Source organism: Lissotriton helveticus, chromosome 2_1, assembly GCF_964261635.1.
Source record: "Lissotriton helveticus chromosome 2_1, aLisHel1.1, whole genome shotgun sequence".
Lineage (NCBI taxonomy): Eukaryota > Metazoa > Chordata > Amphibia > Caudata > Salamandridae > Lissotriton > Lissotriton helveticus.
In genome coordinates, this window is record NC_136059.1 from 1,223,044,731 (window position 1) to 1,223,069,414 (window position 24,684).

General features: G+C 45.4%; 1 protein-coding gene across 1 annotated transcript in view; it reads right to left on the minus strand.

Moving 5' to 3' along the window:
* EGF (epidermal growth factor) overlaps window positions 1-24,684 on the minus strand; it is a 627,377-nt gene that overhangs the window by 388,000 nt on the left and 214,693 nt on the right. The window contains exon 5 of the mRNA XM_078677482.1: window positions 18,384-18,586. Within this exon, the coding sequence (XP_078533608.1) occupies window positions 18,384-18,586 (203 nt within the window). The remainder of the gene's footprint in view (window positions 1-18,383; window positions 18,587-24,684) is intronic.

A 24,684-nucleotide genomic window follows, 5' to 3' on the forward strand; every position in this document is an offset into this window, starting at 1 on the left:
GGAAAAATTCCGATTCGGTAATGTTATCGAATCGGTAAAATTACCGATTCGGTAGAATACCGATTCTACTGAAGATTGAGATGTAGGAAAGCTCTGAAATACCGATTTTGCGTCAAATTCGGTATTTAAGAATCAGTATTTACCATAGATTTGAATCAGGTGGTAACCAGGTGCAACCTATAAAAAAGGACCCAAAATGCATTTCTGCTTGCACCATGGCAGCTTTTTATGTCATAGCAAGACGGCTACGGCTACAGCAGGATGGAGAGAGGGAATGGCAGAGAGAGGAGCAGGTGTATAGAGAGCGTCTCACCCTGTCCATGCAGACAGATGCAGAGATCCTACAGAGGTACAGGCTGGACCCAGAGACCATCTTACAGCTCATTAGGGACCTCCAACCCCTGTTGCAGCACCCCACCCCAAGGGCACACGCAATCCCAGTGCACGTGCAGGTGCTATGCAGCCTACACCTGCTTGCGTCTGGCAGCTTTCAAAATGCAGTAGCTGCGGTAGGAGGGGTGAGCCAGAGCTGCCTGTCCCGGTTCTTCCACAAGTTCCTAGACGCCATGATCGAAAGGATGGACCAATACATTTCCTTCCCTGCAACCCATGCAGAACTGGTACAGACAAAAGCAGACTTCTACCAGATGGCAGGATTCCCCCACATCATTGGCTGCATAGATGGCACACACATTCCGATTTGTCCCCCTGCTGACACGGAATACATATACCGTAATCGGAAGTCAACGCACACCATAAATGTGCAGGTGATTTGTAATGCCAAGTGTGTCATCACTGACGTGGTAGCAAAATTTCCAGGGAGTACACCATGACTCCTATATCTTTCAAAATAGTGGCATTTATGCACGGCTGACGGCAGGGGAATTCGGTGAAGGATACCTCCTAGGTAAGACACAGTGTCAGACCCCCATAACCTAAATAGCAGTGTGAAGTACATGTATGCATGTGAGTAATGTTACCCCATTCTCTTCTAGGCGACAGTGCATATGCCCTCCGCTCATTCATTCTCACCCCCTACCTCAACCCCTCAACACCCAGCGAAAGGAGGTATAACCGTGCGCAAAAAAGCACAAGGAATGTAGTTGAACGGACCTTTGGCATCTGGAAAAGCAGGTTCAGATGCCTGCACAAGACCGGAGGTGCTAGACAATATATCCCCATCACCTGCTGCAAGATAATTGCTGTATCTGCAATGTTGCACAACCTTGCGGTCAAGAAGGGCACAGAGGTAGAGTTGTCTGACTACGAGGACCCTGACGATGACATAGCTGTGCCACTAACACAACCTGCTGGAGTGTCTACACCAAGTGACGGGAGGTACAGATGTGAGGAGATAACAGACAACTATTTCTGAGTGAGTACAGATGCACAGACACGTCAATTTATGTGGAACATATAAAAATGTACTAATGTTGGCACAACGTTACTGCACTGATGTGCTACAAATTTAACTATAACAGAATAGGTGGGGATTGTAAATTGTCTGGTTTGCCTCACCCACCCTGGCAGTCTTACTTCTTGCTGCGCTTAGCTGACCCACTTGAATGTGGCTCACCCCCTTCTGTGTGTCCGGCTGCCTCAGCGGAGCGCCTGCTGCTCCGGCGCGGCTCAGATACAGCGCTGGCCGTGCTGCTGCGGCTGCTGCTGTCCCCAGCCTCGCCCACGTCCAGGGCAGGATCCACCACCGTGTTTGATATGATTAGTGCCTCCATGGCAGTGGTGATGCGGGCCATGCCCCTGGTCACCTCAGCAGTGTTCTTGGTGAGGCAGTCCTCCATGTTAGCCCCTCGGCGGCATAGCTGGGCGGTTGCTGCAGCAAGGCGGTTGAGTGACCGGTTTTGCATGCGGGCATCCCTGCGCCTACAGTGCTCGTGCTCCTCCATCTTAGTGCATAGCTGGGTAATGGCAGTAGTCATGCGCCCCAGTCCAGTAGCTATTTCCTTGTTGCTCTCAACGAAACTCTTAAACCCCTTTGTCATCTCCCCCATGTGCAGGTTGTGCTCCCGCAATTGGCGATGGCAAGCCAGGATCGACTTGGCCTGCATCCTTTGGATCCGGACCATACTCCCCTCCAGCCCTTGGAATACACTGCCCTCCCGTGCTGGTAAAGCAGGGCTGGATGTGCGTGGCCTGCGCCGATTGCTGCTGGCCTGCTGTGTGGGCTGGTGTGCCACGGGTGTTGCAGGGGTGGGTGCTGGAGCCTGAGCCGCTGCTCCCTCCATGATGTTCAATGGTGCAACGGTGATCCTCCTGGCAGGAGATGTGGCAGGTGCTGGGTGGGTCTGTGTTGGGGAATTTTCGGGTGAGAACTGCACTGGGGGCGTTAGTGACAGTAGGGGGGAGTGGGGAAATGAGAGGGTATGTCCTGTGTCATCCTCATTGCCCCCGGCACTGCTGTTCTCCTCCTCCTCCTCCTGTGATGGTAGAATGCTGCTTTGCCCTGCCACCGCACTGTCTGATGCTGCTGGAGCTTGTGTAGCTGCTGCTCCACTGCCTGATGGTGCCCCTAGGTATAAAGAAGCATTTGTGAACTGAGTGCAAATGTCTTACAGTCACTACAATAAAAGCATTGCACATCCCATTTTCAATACTCTGATTCATTTTCTAGGTGCATTTCATTTGAATGTGCACTGGCATTTGTTACTACATTAGCTGACTATAGTTACCATGATGCATTGCTCATGTATGTTGCTAGCAGTACTGGGCTGGGGTTTGGCTGTGCATTGGGGCTAAAGGGGAGGTGTCTGGTAGGGTGTGTCATGCTGCGCATGCTTCTTACCTTTTGCTGTGGATCTGGATGAGCTGTCCAGGTCGCCAACTCCCACCACACTCTCTTTCTCAATTGTCGTGGACACACGTTCCTCAAGGTCAGTGAGGGGTGGAGGGGTGGCGCGGGGTTCCTGCCTCCACCTGTTAGTCCTGCCTGCTTGTGCAGCTCGGCCAGTTTCCTCTTGGTGAGGCTGCGAATGTCGTAAAACCTCTTCTTGAGGTCGTCCAGGCTCCTGGGGGTGACACCAACTGCGTTCACCCTCCCACCGATTGCAATCCACAGGTTCCTCTTGGTGCTATCTGGGAGTGTGAGGGACAGCCTCCCAAACAGCTGCCTGTGTACCCTCACCACCTCCTCCACCAACACTTGCAGCTCCTTGTTGCTGAACTTGGCCTTGCGCTTGCGCTCAGCCTTCTGGCTCTCAGAGCTGCTTGCCATTTCCACACAGTTCAGGATAGTGCTACCACTGCTGCTCACTCTGAATGCTCAGCTCAGGCTGCCTCTCCAGAAAGTTCTAATGAGTTGCACCTGCCTGGGTAGCCACTCCCTGCTAGGGTGGGGTAGGGTGCATCCACCTCATTGGCTGTTGTCATCAGTTTCACTTTTTCTTTCTCGACGATTCCGTGTTTGCCGATTCGGTATGTACCGTTTCGGTATTTGCCGAATCGGCTACTACTGAATCGGTAAATACCGAATCGGTATTTGCAATGCATTCCTATGGGCCTTTTGGCCCGTGGGGGTGTATTGCAATTGCCGATTCGGTATTTGCCGAGTCGGTAATCGCCGATTCGGTACTTACCGATTCGGCAAATATCAATTCGGTAAGTATCGAACCACAATACCGATTGTTACCGAATCGGTAATTTGGCGAATTTTTTTACCTACATTTCATTTACCGATTTCAAAATACCGATTCGGTATGATTCGGTATTTTAAAATCGGTAAATGCGTTTTACCTACATCGGGCCCCTAGTTGGTGGTAAATAACGAATCCTAAAATGGGAAAAGCACTCATTTGAGTGCTCCCTACATTTCAGATTCGGTAATTTATAGATTCGGTATTTTTAAGAATCGGTAAATTACCGAATCTGAAATTAAGCCACCTACATATGACAATGCTTAATTCCGGTCGGTAACGGCCGAAATTCGGTAATTTCGGCCGTTACCGACCGGAATTACGCTTCCTACATCTGGCCCATAGAGCCTTACTTCCTTATAAGGGGTTCCTTTTCAGGCAAGATGCAAGAAGATGAAAATCATTCCAATCTTACAAAGCAGTTCAAAATAAACCAAAAGTGTTTGTAATTTGCGCAATCACAACCGCGAACTACAACTTTCCACTAACCAGGCGATGCAGCTAGTGGTAAGCCAATCAGGAAGAACGGTCTTGAATCACAGCCTCTCAACCAATCAAGAGGAAGGTCAAGAGGAAGGTTTGGCCTGGGTTGAAGTATAGAGACCCATTTCCTGCAGGTTTGCTCCTCATTCCTTCAGGTACCTCTCAAGACGGACCACCGCAAACATGGGCATCAGTTAAAGGTATGTGGCCACTCGCGAATTTCACTTTGACTTCTCCATGACGCGCTTATCAAGTCCATGAGCACACCACCACGCATGGTGTGGTTCTGTTTCTTTGAGAGCCAATAGAATTGAACCTTTTAAAATAACCTGCCAGGTGTTCCCTGAGAGGAGACATGGGATAGTCTCCCCTATTGTCTTGTCCATTACAAAAGAAACAAATGGATTTCGTTAACATGGTATATAGTGTGAAACTAGTTTGTGCACACACATTCTGTCACCTTGCATGGGCTCCTGGTGGGGTAGGCATATTTCTGTTGTCTCTTCTTATCACTAACCTTCACCAAAGGCTTCAAATAACTTTCTCCCACAAACAAGGGAACATGCACCCTCACAGTACGGGTTTTACATGAAGTAATAATAACACTTCTCACATGCTTTTATGCTTGCATACACTCAGTGGTGGTAAGCCAGGGGCAGGAGATTCCTTCAAGTCCTAACACCATACACCTCAAATTTCTTCCCTAGTACCCGACTGATGTGCGGGAAATTACTGTTTTAAATAAGAGAAGATTAACCAATTTGAACAGGTATGTATTCCAGAAAACTTTCCAGAACGGTTCCATGAACAAACATGGGAGAGGAGTTTTTCTGACAACCCCCCCATTGTCATTCCAGTGATTGAATGCCTCAAACTTATGAGCATTGAACTTCACACACCGAAGCACAATGGCCAATAGGCAGAGTCTTCAGCCTCGACAGCCCAAGATCTGAACGGTACGTAAAACCCAAAAAGTATTCTGAAACCAGTGTTTTGAGGCAGCAAAAAGATCCTCTGAGCAACCAGTAACAGGGTTTGCCCTTTGTATATATGTTTTTACCACTAAGAACTCACTGGAAATTGTGGATGAATACAGATATTTGGGTGTAATAGTTGATAGTAAAGGGACATTCCAACCTCAGAAAGAAGCATCAGCAAGGAGAGGGTTTGCAACAGCAGGTGGATTGAAAAATCTCAAATTGAAAATTGCTGGCCGCAGCTTCACCCCTCTGCTACAAGAGATCCAAGCTAAACTTCTACCGACATTCACCTATGGAAGTGAATGCTTACGAGGTGGTGATGAGCTGACCTTGGATAACACAGGAGCCAGGGCAATGCAAATATATTTAACTTCCCTAAGTATACATCTCAGGCACAAATAAGGCTTGAATTTGGCCTGAGGAACCAAAGAATAGCACGAATGGGCGCCAACGCCAAATGCTGGCATAAAATACAGGAGCCGAAGTAACAACAATGGATCACTATCTCTGGAAGGAGTTAGAAAGAAAAAGGGAGCACAGCTACAATCTACCTAAAGCATTCAATAGACACCGTGGATCTACGAGATCTTTGGGAAAGCACTGGATCGCACAATACGTTCAAACAAATGGTAAACAAATCAGTAAGGATTATCTCGCAAGTAGAGGATAAAGCAACGCTAATCAACAGGGACCATGACTGGACTGTCATTCAAAGCTACACCAGTGGCTCCCACCAAACCTATCTAGGCACTAGCTTCACCTGGATAATGAAGGAGAAGTTCCTACGACTACGGCTGGACATTCTATAGTGTGAAACTAGTTTGTGCCCACACATTCTGTCACCTTGCATGGGCTCCTGGTGGGGTAGGCATATTTCTGTTGTCTCTTCTTATCACTAACCTTCACCAAAGGCTTCACATAACTTTCTCCCACAAACAAGGGAACATGCACCCTCACAGTACGGGTTTCACATGAAGTAATAATAACACTTCTCACATGCTTTTATGCTTGCATACACTCAGTGGTGGTAAGCCAGGGGCAGGAGATTCCTTCAAGTCCTAACACCATACACCTCAAATTTCTTCCCTAGTACCCGACCGATGTGCGGGAAATTACTGTTTTAAATAAGAGAAGATTAACCAATTTGAACAGGTATGTATTCCAGAAAACTTTCCAGAACGGTTCCATGAACAAACATGGGAGAGGAGTTTTTCTGACAACCCCCCCATTGTCATTCCAGTGATTGAATGCCTCAAACTTATGAGCATTGAACTTCACACACCGAAGCACAATGGCCAATAGGCAGAGTCTTCAGCTTCGACAGCCCAAGATCTGAACGGTACGTAAAACCCAAAAATTCTTCTGAAGCCAGTGTTTTGAGGCAGCAAAAAGATCCTCTGGGCAACCAGTAACAGGGTTTGCCCTTTGTATATATGTTTTTACCAATAAGAACTCACTGGAAATTGTGGATGAATACAGATATTTGGGTGTAATAGTTGATAGTAAAGGGACATTCCAACCTCAGAAAGAAGCATCAGCAAGGAGAGGGTTTGCAACAGCGGTTGGATTGAAAAATCTCAAATTAAAAATTGCTGGCTGCAGCTTCACCCCTCTGCTAGAAGAGATCCAAGCTAAACTTCTACCGGCATTCACCTATGGAAGTGAATGCTTATGAGGTGGTGTTAAGCTGACCTTGGATAACACAGGAGCCAGGGCAATGCAAATATATTTAACTTCTCTAAGTATACATCTCAGGCACAAATAAGGCTTGAATTTGGCATGAGGAACCAAAGAATAGCACGAATGGGCGCCAACGCCAAATGCTGGCATAAAATACAGGAGCCGAAGTAATAACAATGGATCACTATCTCCGGAAGGAGTTAGAAAGAAAAAGGGAGCACAGCTACAATCTACCTTAAGCATTCAATAGACACCGTGGATCTACGAGATCTTTGGGAAAGCACTGGATCGCACAATAGGTTCAAACAAATGGTAAACAAATCAGTAAGGATCATCTCGCAAGTAGAGGATAAAGCAACGCTAATCAACAGGGACCATGACTGGACTGTCATTCAAAGCTACACCAGTGGCTCCCACCAAACCTATCTAGGCGCTAGATAAAGCAGAAAAAAAGCTGAACTCTAGTAGGGAGAAATGAGACGATGACATTTTATGCCGTACCTAAGACTCGCGGCCTTTTGCAAAAAAACAAAGGAAAATCAGCATTGACTGAAATCATATAAACGCAAAACTTTGAACTTTTCTATCTTTAATTTTGTTTTAGCAGACCACTTTTTAAACCTGGAGACTTATGAAATGATACGCGCTTCTCTACACACTAAGCCCTGACCTTTGATTACCCGGATGTGCCCATTTTACCACAACACCCCACATCCTTTTTAAACATGTTTGTTCATTTGGAACTGTTTTTTTCTTTCGATACATTGATTTTATGGTTGCAATGGTTTTAAGCAATCACGCAATAAAGGCTATTATTATTCTTATTATTATTATTATTAAAAAATAAGAACTCAGAGAAGACTAGCATGAGCACACCCACGTTGTTTTCCCCTTTTTTAGTGTCCTGGGCAAGAATAGTTCTCACACTGAGGAAGAACTTCAATAAATACCTTGGCCCAACAAGAAGGTCAAAACGCGTCAGCGGACACAATAATAGTCGCTAGGAGATAGCCACTCCAAAGTAAAAAAAGGAAGTAAATTATACAAAAAACAAAGAGGGTATTCTTACCATTAAAATCATCTGAATGACCTCCGACCACTAAAGGGCAGTGCAGGATTTTCATGATTACACCACTGAGAGTGAAAACAGATCCCCCAGCTCAGTGAAATATGTAAGCACTCTTAGATTACACTGTTGTACACTCTTTTATGTATAACTTATAGTACCTGAGACCATAGATGTCGGATACTAATAAATGTTATGTTATCATGTAATAATGTTGTATTTTGTGTATACGTTTTCTTTCTATTGACTGTTTGAACACTGTATAAAACGTGTATAATTCATTTAAAAGCACAATATTGAATGTATTATGGGAAAAAACATTGGAAAATACATTTATCTATATGTTTTCTCTGTCTTAATTCTTCGCGATAGATGCATACACTTATCCAACTAGTGGATGGTAGGTATCCAAGTGACCAAAAAAGAAAGAATTTAGTAAACAACATAAGTCGGAGCTTGTCCTCACTGGTGGTCCCTCTAATCCCTGGTCCCCTTCCCATTGGCCCCTTTCTCTGGGTACTCCCCCTCTTCCAGTTCCCTCTGTTCGCACTTTAGGCATTAAGGTCAGCAATGACCTCTCCATGCACTCCCAAGTCAGTGCTGTAATTTCATCTTGTTTTTTATCCCTCCGTCTCATTCGCAAAATTTCCCGTTTCTTTTCCACTGATGCCCTCAAATCCATCATTACAGCCCTCATTACCTCTCGTCTCGATTACGGGAACGCCCTCTACTCCGGCATCCCCACCTTTGAAATGCGCCGGCTTCAGGCCATTCAAAATCAGGCCGCCCGGCTCATTTTTCACCTTCCCAAATTCTCCCACGTCACACCCGTTCTTAAGTCCCTTCACTGGCTTCCTGTACGCTTTCGCTCTTCCTTTAAATTAGCCTGTCTAGCCTTTTTAGCCTTCACCCATTCCGCCCCTCTTTTTATCGTTTCTTTGATCACTCCCTATACTCCTTCTCGCACTCTTCGCTCATCCTCTCAACTTCTTCTTCAAGTTCCCCGCTACCGTAAAGCCCGTATCGGTGGCACCCGTTTTTCGGTTTTGGCCCCCCAGTATTGGAATAGTCTTCCATTATCTATCCGATCGATCCCTACTTACCCAGCTTTCCGAAAGGCATTAAAAACGTTTCTTTTTCTCCATGCCTTCCCCGGTTAGTCACTCTGTTTGCAGTGTAGAATCCGTCCCCCCCCCCCCCCCCAGCGCCAGGAAGCCGCTTGGCCACAGTGCGCTTAATTAAGTTTCTTTTTCATTTCATTTCATTTCATTTCATTTCATTTCAAGTCATAAATGACATTCTCAGATACATATAAGGAATGTATCTATCAGCAAAATATTAGATTAGATTTATGGTATAGGGGGTTCACTTTTTTGTTTGAAACTTTTTTGGTCCCAGCCCACTATTTTTGCAACAGGACTACTCCCCACATATGGTTTCCTAAAGAATCACCTTTACTACTAAAGATCTTGTTTTCTAAAGTGTCACCTTTACTACTAAAGCGTCTTATTTCCTAAAGCGTTACCTTTACTACTAAAGCATCTTATTTCTTAAAGCGTCGCCTTTACGACTAAAGCGTCTCGTTTCCTAAAGTGTCACCTTTACTCTTAAAGCATCTTGTTTCCTACAGCATCACATTTCCTCCTAAAGCTTCTCTTTTCCTACTAAACATTCTTGAGGGTACTCATGTAGCTGGTCATCTGTTAGATCCCATTTTTTGAAACATTTGTTTTTTAAAAATGGCTCCATCGATTCCACAGGACTGGACTGATAATTTGTTGATCACATTCTCTCTGCAGGTGCAGGGGAGAGTGGCTGTGTCCCGCCCTGCCCAAGTGCCTAAACGGCCTTGGTACAAATTAGACTGTGAATTGCTATCTGTCTGGCTTGATGAGCGCAGACCTCAACTACCCCCGGATATAGAGAGAGCGGATCTGTGTCTCCAAGAATGGCTCACGACTGGACTGGATAATCATATTCCAGCTAAGCAGGTTGGAAAGGGGCTTGGGCCATCTAACCCGTGCTTCAATGACTCACTGACTCGGGCAAAAAAGGGCTGTAAGCAGCTAGAGCGGGTCTGGCGTCGCTCCTATGAGGTAGCTGCAAAAGTTGAATATCGAGCAGCAATTAAGAATTATCATAAGCTCATCCGGAGAGCACGGGCAGACTATGTAGCAGATAAGATGTTGGCAAGCTCAAATCCTGCAAAGACCATCTTTTCTCTGCTCGATAATATGAAGAGTGCAGGCGCTCCTAGAACCTCTTCTATAGCCTCCAATCGCCAGTGTGAGGTACTTGCGCAGCACTTCTTGAATAAAGTTTAGCAGATTTATTGTGGTTTTCCTAAGGCGTCCTCTCTTGTTGAGAACGTAGGGGCGCATGGAGCGGTGGACACTGTGGAGGGCAATTGTTTGACATCATTCCCACTGTTGACGCCTCTGGGATTTGAGCCCCTATGCCATAAAATCAAATGCAAAACAACAGTTGATGGACAGAATGCAGAACAATGTCATACATTCACCCCAGTACAGAGATATGGGCCTAAATCCATCGTTTTTTTGCACTCCACACCACCCCAGTTCAGACATGGCCATATGCAAATCAGCCTTGACCCTGTGCCTCATGGGAACAGTCCAGCCCGAACTGCAAAGCCATGTCTTTCCTGGACCAGAATCAAGCATCCTAGGACCGGTTTCTGACTATCAGCCGTCTTCATCCAGGATAGCTTGACTCCAGTGGTGTGGAGGGCATGGGACTCACATCTGAACATACCCATCCCACTCGGGGTGACAAAAGCAAAACAACAGTTGATGGACAGAATGCAGGACAATGTCATACATTCACCCCAGTACAGAGATCTGGGCCTAAATCCATTGTTTTTTTTGCACTCCACACCACCCCAGCTCAGACATGGCCATATGCAAATCAGCCTTGACCCTGTGCCTCATGGGAACAGTCCAGCCCGAACTGCCAAGCCATGTCTTTCCTGGACCAGAATCAAGCATCCTAGGACCGGTTTCTGGCTATCAGCCGTCTTCAGCCAGGATAGCTTGACTCCAGTGGCGTGGAGAGCATGGGACTCACGTCTGAACATACCCATCCCACTCGGGGTGACAAATGCAAAACAACAGTTGATGGACAGAATGCAGAACAATGTCATACATTCACCCCAGTACAGAGATCTGGGCCTAAATCCATCGATTTTTTGCACTCCACACCACCTAAGTTGGCAGGGTATGCTCAGACGTGAGTCCTTTGCTCACTTTGCCACTGGATTCAAGCAAGCCCGGCTGAAGACCGCTGTAATGCCAGAAACCGGTCCTGGGAAGCTTGATTCCGGTCCAGGGAAGACATGGCTTGGCAGTTCGGGCTGGACTGTTCCCATGAGGCACAGGGTCAGACTGATTTGCATATGGCCATGTCTGAACTGGGGTGGCGGAGTGAGCTAAAGAACGGTGATGGATTAAACCCAGATCAGTTGACTGGGGGTGAGTGTTTGTATTGTCAACGCTCCGTCCATCACCACCTTTGGTTTTTCTTTATAAAATCAAGTCAGGCTCTCCAGCTGACCCACTGTCATCAACTTATTTCCATCAGCTCCACTCATTGATTGCTCCTGTGAGCTTAGAAGTGGCCAATGTGTCTCTGAGGTCAGCTTCTGTTCCTAGGGCATGGAAGCATGCCAAAGTCATTCCGTTGATAAAAAATCTACTCTTGATCCAGATGATCCGGTCAACTATCGCACCATATCCCAGTTGCCTTTTTTGACCAAGTTAGTGGAAGCACACGTGAATACTATACTATCCAAATTCATTGAACAACACAGGATCTTTGATTCATCACAGCATGGGTTCCGACCTCGGCATAGCACTGAATCTGCGCTATTGGCAGTATCGGAATCCATTAGGAGTAGGTTAGATATGGGAAATTCAGCGGCCTTGGTCCTGTTAGACCTAAGCGCCGCTATTGACAAGGTGTCCCGTGCGATTCTCCTTGAACGCTTCTGGGAAGTTGGGACTAGGGATGGGGCCCTGGAGTGGATCCGCTCTTTTTTGGAGGATCTGATGTTCCAGGTCTCAGTACCACCCTTCCACTCCCAGGAATGTGCCCTGCGCCTGGGGGTACCTCAGGGCTCTATTTTAAGCCCACTTTTGTTCAATCTATATATGAGACCTCTGGCAGAGGTGGCAAAAGACAGGGGATGGTCCTTGGTGTCGTACGCCGACGACCCCAGTTGGTAATCGCCTTCTCCAAAAATGTCTGTTTTAACTTGGAGAAATTTAAGGAGGATCTGCTAGCTATCTCAGATTGAATGACAGCAAACTGTTTACAGTTAAATGCCAGTAAATCTGAGATATTGCTATTTGACAAGGACCGGGAGCTCTGGTCAGAGCAGTGGTCTCAAACCCGCCCCGCCACCTAGGGAGGCTGTGAAGAACCTGGGCATGTGGTTTGACATCGGACTAACATTTGAGAAGCAGACAAAAGCTGATGCCGCTGTCTGTTTCGGGCTCTTGCGAGGGTTGAGACCCTTGCTTGGTTTTTTTCCCCCTAGAGTTTGTCAAACCATTGTTCAGGCGTCCATTCTCTCTAGGCTTGACTACGGTAACTCTCTGTATTTGGGCGCTAAAAAGTCCAGTATCAAACGCTTGCAGAGGGTCCAGAACGCTGCAGCACGCCTTCTGGTGGCCTTACCTAGATCCTGCTCAGTGGCACATGTGCTCCCCAAGCTTCATTGGCTACCTATTGAGAAATGCGTCCAGTTTAAGGTGCTGTGTATCTCACATAAGATTCTGACGCATCAAGCCCCGGGTGGGCTTTCTTGCCTGCTGATTCCTTATGTGCCTGGGCGAGCATTGAGATCTGCCGACCTTGCGCTTGTCTGTGCTCCTCGTGTTTGGAGAGCAAGGGCAGGGGGCCGTTCCTTCCGTTTTTAGCGGCAAAACTTTGGAACTCGCTCCCAGCACACATTAGAGCTATTTGCAATCTTTGGGCATTTTGTAAAGCTATAAAAACTTGGTTGTTTCCACTCTCTGATGTTTCGTTTTTTAGGTTGTTCTCTCTTGCTCTTTCTCTCGGGTCTCTGGTTGTGCTGGGACGCCTTGTTGCTGAGGCAGCCATGCACATTACGAATCACAAATAAAATAAAAATAAAATAAATACATTTTTGTCTGCTACCTCGTTAGCGAAATGGCTATGCGTTTGTTTTCATTGACGCAACCAGACCTTTGTGTGTGGTACAGTGTATCAGTGGCGAATCAAGCACTTTAGCCGCCCGTGGCGGTTCCCGTGTTTGCTGCCCCGCTGCGGGCGCATAAAGGAGCGGAGGTGCTGGCCGGATTTTTTCTATTTGCTGCCCCTCGGCGGCAGATTGAAGAGTGGGGGGGGGTGAATTCTGCCCCGATATCAGCAACTAAGAGCGGGGGAGGCTACCGCCCCCAAAACTCATGCCGCTTGGGGCAGACCGCTCCCCACCCCACCTTGCTAAGCCACGGCAGTGTATTGATTGTTCCAATCCAGGTAAACACGCCAAGGGATCACTTTTCTTGCTCAAAATAACTTTGCTCACATGCTGGTAAGCTAGGGATGTGTCACACGTATGTTAACAGTGTGCATATGTTTGAGCCCCTGCATTCATGGTGCTGATACTAGGACAGGCAATATATTGCTCTGAAATACACAGGCATATTGTCAAATGTGCTTATCTTGACATATTCAATATGTATTACAGTTTGTAGAATGCTTGCCTTAATGTAGGTATCTGTGTAGTAGGCATTTTTTGTGTACGGATATTGCACTCCATGAAAATGATATCCCCATTGTCATACAAGATGATGCCCATACTGGCAAAGATGTGTTACGGATGCAATGCACACTCTGGAAAAATACATACACTGGCTACTTCAGCTTTTCTATGTGGCATCCAGCTCACAGATTGACAGTATAAATGTGAAAGGTATGTTGCTAGGCCAATAGGTCACCTGTTAATATGTGCATGACATCATATACCAAGCTATGACACCTAACGACCACTATATGGTATAGGGGTACACGCACATCTGCCGAAGACCAACCAATACTCCACGATTTACATGAGCTAGTGCCTGGATCCTACCGCTCTGCTTTCCCACTGCCTGTGATGCAAGACCTATCCCAATTAAAAGGATGTAGAAGAGTCTAATCAAAGCACCAATATAGAGAGTCTGTCCCAGAATTTTGAGTCTTTACACCTTAACAAGTGTGGTGGTGTAAGGAAGGACCTTGTTTCATCTAATGATGGCTGATCGGTTTAAGGGAGACTGTTAATATGAGCAAATTGCCCATTGCCCAAAAGTACTGTGAGTCTGGGTGTGCTAAGGAGATTGAGTGAGGGTGAACCCCTTAATACAGCTCTTAAAATGAACTGAAAGGGTCTCCATTATTCTTCAGTGTTGAGACACACTGTCAAGATTATACCCTCTGCTCACACCTCTAATATATTACTCACCACATTCTCCTAAGTGATCATTGATCTTGAATGTCTATTGGGTGTAGATGCTACAAAACCCAATAGTCGCATCAGATGCCCCTGGGATTGGGTGCGCCCTATTGTGAGGATCACAAGGATTGGGATTCATTTAATGCTGCATGGCTCTGAGAACTCAGGACCAGGAGAGACTTCCAATGAAGGAGCTTTCCATGTGAAAACATTAACCACAAACATCTTTGTATTCCAGAGGTTTTTGCTTACAAACTTGAGGAGTCTATTCAGTGAAGAGTCTGTAATCTCTGACTTGTTTACCCATAAGGCAGACCGTTTTAAATGTTGTGCCTCCCTTTTCCAGATTCTTGTCAGAGGGCTTAAGGTGGGGTATGAAGGTTTAAGCTCTATTTTTATCAATATCTTGTTGTATAACTGAATTAACTTTTTTGACTGTGGGAAGGTGTAGGCCTAAAACGAGTTGACGTAAAATTGTGACTCCAATCCCGGATTTTTAAGAGGATGTGTCATCAAGTGCATAAGTAATTAAGTGCATACTTCTGCTTCTGTTTGAATTGTGCAGGTGAAGTTGAAGATTGTAAAGCATCTGCACTTATAGAATAGGGTGTAAACACAGATGTAAATAACCTGTTGCCCTTCTTTTGTGTGATGTTATCACTTTAGTATTAAAGGTCTCTGAGGAGTCTATACTCCAATACTGAATGTCCATTGAAGCATTAACAAAGGGTTTTTACTCATCTTCATGGGCACATCGTCATGCAATAAGCACAGGAACATACATACCAGCACTTTGAAATAGGAATGCCTCTGGAGTGGTATCTTAAAATTCTATACAGGATTCTTAGGTGCTGATTACGAATCTGGTGGTCCATGGACCGCCAGACTCGCGTGGATGCAGGGGTCTCCCCACCACCCTATTGTGAGATGGGTGGTGTAGAGGCATCCATATGCTTGGCGAGACAGATGCGGTCCGGCCAAGCATAGTAGGCATTCCCTCTCTGCCAGGGTTTTCGTGGCAGTTCCTCCTCCATGAAAACCATGGCGGAGAGGAAACAAAGAGGGCCCTACAGGGCCCCCTAGTGCCTCTGCACCCTGTGGGTGTGTGCACATCATGGAATTTTCACCAATAAAAGCCCATCAGACAGGTGGAAAGTCCTAATCTGGCAGGTGGCCCAACCACAGCTTTGGCAGTGCAGCACCGGGGCGTACCCAGCACGGCACGGCCTAAGTCGTAATCGGGCCCCAAGTGACATCTAACCATTCTGAAGTTTTGGCAACTGTAAGGCTGTCGGGCCTGACAGTCATTTTATGTACTTCTGTATGTGCCAAAATTGTCCTAACTTTAAGGGAAGCCAGTCCAGTATTATTTTAAAATTTTCATTTGACATCTTAATTGTCAAAACTCTTAAATATTGTTGTTGGCACCACTGACAGTGCTAGAAATGTAATAATCTTAGGTTTTGATACAGGAGTCCTGCTTTCTTCAAATCCATTTTTTAGCCTCATGGAGTGAATAATGTTCCACTACTAAGAGTTTGTGAATTTGAGTCTGAAAGACGTGACAGGATGTCTACATCCTTAGAGTGTAGACCTCAGATTTGATGAACACACTGAATTATTGTTATAATAAAGTTACAGCCACGGAATGTAGTTCAAGCATCCAAACAGGCACCTATCATCAGGTGATAAATCCACAGCTTCACACTGTGTGCGCTGGTAAATTTATCACACCTGACTTTAAGAGCCCAGAGAGGAATAGCTTAAAAAGTTGTTAAGTGAAAGTACTAATGCAAAAAGAACAACTGAAGGACAGAATGTTGAGCAATGTCAAACATTCACCCCAGTACAGAGATCTGGGCCTAAATCCATAGTTTCTTTGCTCTCCATGCCAATCCAGTTTGAACCCAGCCATATGCAAATCAGTCTTGACTACGTTCCCCATGGGAACAGTCCAGCATGAACTGCCAGATCAGGTTCTCCCTGAACCAAAACAAGCATCCTGGGACCGGTTTGGAGGTAACACCCCTCATCAGGCAGGCTAGCTTGACTCCAGTGACATGGAGAGCACAGAACCCACTTCTTGGCATACCGTCCCTCTCGTCGTGACAAATGCAAAAAGAACAACTGAATTTTGAACAATGTCAACCATTGACTCCAGTACAGAGATCGGGGCCTAAATCCATCATTTTTTTGCTCACCATACCATTCCAGTTTTAACCCAGCCATATGCAAATCAGTCTTGACTCTGTACCCCATGGGAACAGTCCAGCCTGAACTGTCAGGCCAGGTCCTCCCTGGACCGGAAACAAGCATCCTGGAGCTAGTTTTGGGTTAACATCCCTCATCAGGCAGCTTAGCTTTACTCCAGTGGCATGGAGAGCACAGGACCCACGGGTGAGCATACTCGTCCCACTCAGGGTGACAAATGCAAAAATAACAACTGATGGACAGAATGTTGAACAATGTCAAACATTCACCCTAGTCCATTATCTGTGTGTCTTTTGCTTTTTTGCCCTAAGTGCATCAGGTATGCCCAGACGTGGGTCCCGGTCTCACTGCGCCACTGGATTCAAGCTAGCCTGGCTGATATGGGGTGATACCCCAAAACCGGTCCCAGAATGCTTGTTTCTGGTCCAGGGAGGACCTGACTTGGCAGTTCAGGCTGGACAGTTCCCATGAGGCACATGGTCAAGACTGATTTGCAATTGGCTGGTTCTAAACTGGGGTGGCATGGTGAGCAAAAAGAACAATGGATTTAACCCAGATCTATTGGCTGGAGGTGAACATTTTATTTGCTCTGTATTCCGTCCATCATCTGTATGACTTTTGCGTTGAGTGAAAGTACAGTATGAGATGCAAAAATGTGCCAGTTGTGGTGAACTTCCACCAAAGGGAGTTGTGGTGTTTTCCTTGCACCACTGGATTTCTTGTTAAAAACCTTATTTTAACCACTATGTGAGGCTGTCATAAATGTGGGTGTGTTATCATAGTTTTATCTGTTGCTCCAAACTCTGGGGTGAGGGTGGGGGGGTCTCAGTTATAGCTGCTAAACCCTTGCAGGAAACCACCAGTAATTGGACACCAGTAAAAGTCTGGTCCCATTCTCAGCAGTTTCATCCCTGGTTCTGCCAAGTCTGTAATACTACTTTAGCACTGAAGCTTGGCAAAGTAAGGCTGTGGTAATATATTTCCATAGGGCCACCCAAATACAAACGGATCATACCTAGCTGATTTTAACTCAGAAGTGTGGTCCACCAATGAGAGATCTTGATGATGGATCAAGCAGCTCAACTCTGCCATCAGAGATAGGGGAGTAGGAGTCACAACTAATGGTAACCTGGGCTACCAGCACGTGGCCCTATTGGCCACTCCATAGACAGGGCCCTCTATGTCTTGAGCGAAAAATATTTTTGCTCTTTCTCCCTCACCTTGTACTTGATCACACGGTCCAGGCCACGTTTTAGCCATCAGACAATATCTAAAAAGTGTGTTCGGGCGTGCACTTCATGTTGCGGGTGTTCCATTTTTTATTGCCATCCAGATCTATTTTATCCCCAGAATAGGCTAATTCTTCTTCACTCTTCCAAGTTTACTCATCTAGGTCTACTCTTTGATATGACTTGTAACTTAACCACATGTGTGATTTGCTGCTTGGTACATAGAGAATGGTATCATACTACAACGTAGCAACACTTTACTCAAACACCTATTTTTGTAAATGCACAATGTTAATTGCCATGTCACTGTTGACAATGCGTTGATATTTCTACACATGACAAATCATCATCTTGATGCTTCACTTCCAAACAGTTAGACAGTCCACGAGTTCCACAAAATGTCCTCAACACTCTGCAGCAGGTAATATCACACATTAAAAGAAAACTGATTGAACAGATCCATGTAACGAGGAGACAAAGAAAACATAAAGACAAATGTAAAGCAGTTTCTTCAATTCCAACCTTAGCCAGTCACATTGAAGGCTGACCATAAATATTCAATATTCATGCTTGGTTGCATGTGGTGGGGTGTGTAAAGAAGTAACTTACCCTCTCTATTCAAATCTGCTTTTACTGCAGGCTGGCTCAATCTGTGCACCACCTTTAGCTGAGTAGCGGGAAATAGCGAAGAGCCCAGACGCAGTCTAACAATCTCCTTCCCTGTGTACTTGTTGGACTGCCTGATGGTGCCTGTTTTCCACTCTGAGTAGTAGACATCATCAGCAAAAAGGGAGATTCCAAAAAGGTGATGTCTGGGACAAAAGATTTAATACAAATAAATATGTGTTCATAATAGTTGCAAACTCATTCACTTTATCTTACGTACATTTAGTGTTTTGTCAATGATGTAGACGCATTCAGGGAGTAGGTGGCATTGTGTCAGGTAGTGCTTATCATTCTGTTTGTAGCGTAGGAAGTTATCCTAAGATTACCAATGGCTATTAGAGACTATTAGAACTGATGGTTAACTTCTAATACTTTGGATAATACACTTACTCCAACAAAAGCATGCTCTGCTCATCACAAAACATATTAGCAAAGCCTTTTGAACAATAACTCAGCTAAGAGCAGCTAACACAAGAGGCATGTGGGGCATAGAAGGGAAAGCTGCAGAGAAATCTGGAGGTCATCATTGGCAACTGGATTGATGCCAGAGTGGGGTCGACCCTTTTACCCCATCTATAGCTTCTTAGGAAAGGAATCGCCCACTTCATTATCTCAGTACCTTCTCTGATGTCCTGGGTCTGGAACAGAATGGTAGAAGTGCACTGGTTTGGCAAACCTTTCCAGCAGCTATGCACTAACCATTGATGTTCGCACTCCCACTGTCCCCACCTCTTCTACGCGAGATGGGTCTTCTGTATGTGCTGGTGATGGAGCCCTTATGATAGAGGTGGTGGGGATGGGAGATGGATGGAAACCCCAGCCAATGTTATTATATGTGGTAGAGGACATGCAACAGGTGAATAGGAAGCTAGAAGACCATGTTTACATTTCTTACTATGCATTCATCACTCTTTAGCACCCACGATACTGCTCTCTAGCCACATATAAGGAGTAAGGAATCTGTTGACAGTACACACCCATGGGCAGGTTGGGCAACAATAATCATCTAATGTAGGGGTTCCTACCTTGGAATAAAGCTGACCCAGGCTAAATAACACAGAGACACCAACAAATGAGGCAGCTCCAACGAAAACACTAGCATTGCTTCACTTTATCTAGGGGCTTCTAAATATCTGCTAAGAAAATTGCAGTCTCTTCAGAATGCTGTAGCATGGACACTTCTGAAAATTCCTAAATTCAAACCTGTATCCCATTCACTGCATGATCTGCACTGACTGCCTGTGGAGAAAGGGTGTCTTTCAAGGCACTGTGCCTTATGCACAAGGCGCTCTATAAGACGGGCCCGGCGTATTTTCAAGAGCGGTTCTCCTGGTACGTGCCCAGCAGAAGTCTTGGATCCAGCTCCGCATTTATGGTTACGGTCCCTAGAATCAAACGAGCCAACTGGGGTGGCAGAACGCTAGCATATCAGGGAGGAAAACTATGGAACTCTCTCCCCTTGGCTCTCCGCTCACAGCTGGCGCTGCAGGTGTTTAGGAAGCAGCTGAAGACCTGGCTGTTTTCACATTAAGTCAAGGAGGTCACCTGGCCTCTCCCCCCCTCCCCTTACCCCATAAACCATGACTCCCTCATTCTTTCCGGACTGAATCAGCTCAGTGCTAAGACACCCTCGGGTAATGTGCGCTTTATAAAATCATCTCATTCTCATTCATGTCTTCTATCTATACATCAAGCCTCACGGCTATATAGGGTGGAATATTTTGGGCCTACCCAGCTCTCCTTCTGCTCTTCCTCACTTTTTCAACAGGCTCCTACATTTACTTCTCATCTTCTTGCTCTGCTAAACCTACAGAATGGTCATAGGAGGAAGCATGAGGAACCATGCACATTGGCACCCTTGGTATGTTGCCAGTAAATCAAGCTATCTGCCATCTGGTGTTATTAAGACATTAGCCCAGATTTATAATGTTGTCCCACAAAGCAGCTAAGTAACCAATGTTGCTGGACTACACTGCATGAGAAGAAGACAGCAGCACAGCACTATGCCTATGAAGATAGGGCACTGTCCTGCTTTCTGCCTAGTGATAGCTCAGAATCAGGCTGCCTAGGGCCATGCACACACCTTAGCACCACAGGACAAACGTGTCTGCATAATGTCTAGCATAGGTTTTGTACTGGAAGGGTGCCCTTCCAGTGCACAATACTATACCTAGACAAACTTTACAACTTTTTCCACTTTAAATCTACCATGTAAAGTCGGAAAAGTAAAAAAAAAAAGAAATTCTCCTTCTAACGTCTGCCTCAAAGAAGTGGTATTTTGTTATGCAAAACTGAGTCTACTGTTACTACTTAGGGTTTTCTGTCAATAACCATGGGTGGGTGCATTGAATGCTCATGTATCACTCATGGAACACTCCCTTGCCGCAAGGTAATGCAAAGCAGCTCACAGCAAGTGGTTTGTACCAGTGGTACAGTAAGAAAAAGATCCAAGTCTGGGCCTGCACTTGGCCACTTAGGGAGTTACATCAAGCACACAAAAGGTGAAGCGAGGATTATATGCAATAAGTCTAACCATTGGCAAAACAAGCTACATCTGACCTAAAAGGCCCAATCAGGCAGAAACCAGCCTTGGGTTGCCTGTGTTCCGATTCAGAGAGGACCTGACATGGCAGCTCATGCTGGACTGTTCTCATTGGAGAAGAATCAAGACTGATTTGCATATGGCTGGGTTTTATATGAGGTGACATGGTGGGCAAAAGAAGAAACAAATAACAAAAAACAAATGTGGATCACACTGCTTCACCTCCCAGCAGGTTCGCCCCTAGGCATCATGGTAAATGCAGTTCGCCAAGTGTGTGTACTTGCAAAGTCTCTCGAGTGTTTCACCAGGTAGGTGCAGATTAGTGCTGGCCATCTCTAAACACGTGTTTCTGGATTATTATCCGTCATCAGTAGAGATTAGGCAATTCGAATATATGGTGTTGCTGAGCAGGCTGCCAAAGTATTCTCAGGTCACAGTACCTCTCCAGGCGCGCAGGTGCCTCTCCATGAGCTCGTCAGCTCAAATGGCTTGAGGGAATCTTTTAAAAGAAGAATGTGTTGGAATTCCACCCCACACGATTGCCAGTGGTTCGACATATTACCAGTATCCGCCGATTAAATGTTGTGTATTTTACGCATATGTTATCACATTAATGCCAGGTCTAATATTTTTGTCATTGCTTGTTTATTGCATGTGGTAGTCCAGAAAAGTAATTATATGTACTATTCATTGTCTGCTAATGCTGTGGAATAGGTTATACTCAGGGCCTCTGGAAGTATGCGATTGTGAAGCAGCGGTGTTTTTTGCATAATTATAGATTTTCCGCATTTGCCACATAATCCACCATATGCTGCATAAGTGAACAAGTCATTGTCCAAACTCTCAAGCATGGTACCAGTGTAATCAGCATTCCTCATATACAATTTACATCTTTGGATAGGAGTGATTGAACTGGGGATATGATGGCTTAGTTGCTGAATGCTGATTAGGGAGAAATGCAGTATTCTGGTTACCGAGCATGTCCTCAGAAAGATCATGGCCATACAGTTGGGCAAACAATCATTCCTTCTGCGTGGCTGAGCTCTGATAGAGTTTTGGCACAAGGCTGCTCCCATGAGCATAAAGGATAATAACAATAGGATTCTAATCCAGCGCAAGGACACATCACAGTCCAGACACCTCATTGAAAACACTACATGGGCAGATTGATGCTCTTAATCCAACAATAAGGGGAGACATGTGAAAAAGAAATAGTCCTCTGGAGTGAAAACAAATGTGAATGACACTTTCTACAAGCAATGACTGAATGGGGAATGGCCCAAAACGACTAATTGCAGAAGGGGGCAGACATGTGTTCATAGCAGAAGCTCTACTCCTCCTTTCCCAAACCTACATTATAGGGGTACACTTTCTAGATAAGATAAGCTCTGCTGTTGCCAGACCTAAAAATACCTAGTTCGCTCCTAGTTTGAGGTAAAAAAAAGGCCAAAGCAAGAAGAACATTTAGGGGCCGATTTGTGAGCCAGTTTGCGTTGCTCTTAAACCACATAATGTGGTGCAAGAGTGCTGCAAATATTACATGCCATTTATGAAGCCACACAAGCCACTTTTTATGACCCTGAGTGGTTACATAAATCTGCAGTAAGGCAATGCGGCACAAATCTCTGCGTTGTCTTTCTCTGCCCTGGGAAGGCATTCCTTGGGGGTTGCGTTGGTGTTTCCATGCAGTTTTATTGGATTTTTAATGCATTCCCAGATTTACCAGAACTGGTAGACCTGGGAATGGACCTAAAAGATACGCCTTTCCAAGAGGTGTATAACGAGGAGAAATATTTTTTATTTCTCTTAACTACTTCCTCTTTCTATGTGTTCTGAAGCACACATAGAGGAATATGCCTCTCAGGATTGTTTTTGTGCAGGAAGGTGTCCCTGCATGGAACGCAGTAACAATTGCGCCATGGTGCAAGGGTGCCTGCGTTGGCACTAGGCTGCCAAAAGGGCACCAGCACAGAAGAAAAGGCAATAAATACAGCACATTCCTACCCTTTCCCTGTCAAGCAGTGCAGCACAGCAAGGTGACTTGCTGTGCTGCACTGCGTGACTTTTTACATAAATAGGCCCTTTACGGTTAGACAGAAGGTAGATGGCGTCCTTGTTGTGAGTGTATGAATGTCTTAACTACATCCTAAAATGAAATTAAAGAGCAATGTTGTGATGCATTTTCACATTTCAAGTGGCAATGCCAATTGAAAAGACCACCATTCTAGGGGGGCATTGCAAGCATGGATTATGGGTGACATTAAAACCCAAAAGGCACCACTAAATGGTGTCTCACACTTACCACTCCACCTCAGATAAAGGAGAAGTTAGTAGGATAAATAAAGGCGTGACTGTAGAGATCTCAGGGGTTTAAAATGTTTTTACATTGATTAAGTCGCAGAATTTTTTATTTAGTGCCTGATATAGATCTTGGTGGAGGGGTTACTCCCTTGCAGCAGTGATGGATATCCCATCCACCCAAATATTAATCCCATAGAATATAATGGGATTCTTTTTTCAGTGGACTTTATATCCATCATCATTGTGACGGAGTAACCCGTCCGCCAAGATCTAAATCAGGCCTATAATGCAGCAAGTGGGGTTTTTAGTATTTCAGACAAGGATGGGCGCACTACCTAGTGTGACCATTGGAGTATAAACAAAGCTACGTTAAGGGGTGGTGCGGAAGGGCGAGCGGATAAGACCCCTTAACCGTTCAAAAAGTAGGTCAGTCGCCAAACCTACGAGACAATGTAAAACAGCAATGCCCTCGCACACAACAATCAAGGTGTAGTGACAGTGGTTACGAAATAGACAACATTCTAAGCATAGAGACAATCATTAAGACAATTGCAATCTTGTTCCGTTTCTTGGGAAATGGATATAAGTTTATTGGTTCCACAACCAGCCGACACGTGTTTCGTCGCGTGGGAACAACTCACAGCGACTCCTCAGGGCTTAAGACACGACCTATAATCCTATTGGTCAGGAATGATGTGTCTGCACAGTCTGATTGCTAGTAAAATTGGTAGTCATACCCGTCTTTACCGGGTGCACGTGTTGTACGAAAGGAAAGAAGAAACGCTGTATGCGTCTGGGGAGGTTCCAGGTGTGATGTCACCTTCTGTGAATCAAAGTGGTAACCGACGTGGGGTCGTTTAGATCTTCACGTGGTGGATTTCCCACGGAATCTGAATTAGTGATCACACAGATTGCGAGTGCTTCGTCGGCCGTACTTAATGCGTGTGTACATCAAGCCCATACTGGGAGGGGATACATAAGCTGGTTCCGGTTTCCGTGGGTGCAACTGGAATCCAGAAGTATTCGAGACGTGGTATCCCTCCTCCTTATGTTTCCCGGTCGCCGTCTTCTAAATCAGGCCTAAGTTTTGGCTTTGAAGACTGCACTTCTTTTTATTTCAAATTTATCACACTTGTTCTGCAATTGTTGCCCTGATGATGATCCTTCAAATTATCATGGGTTGAAAAGTTGATGCTGCTAACAATTGGACAGCTAAAGTTCCTGGTTGATTATTGGGGACTCCACTGTGATACAGATGATTGTCTCTGTACTCAGAAATTTTATGGATGGCCCAATTGTACGCTTTGTAAACACAGTTTGTCGGATTTTCACGGTTTATCTTGCATTGTGTAATCACTGGAACACTGAGCACTTTAAAAAAAAAATCACATTAATCACATT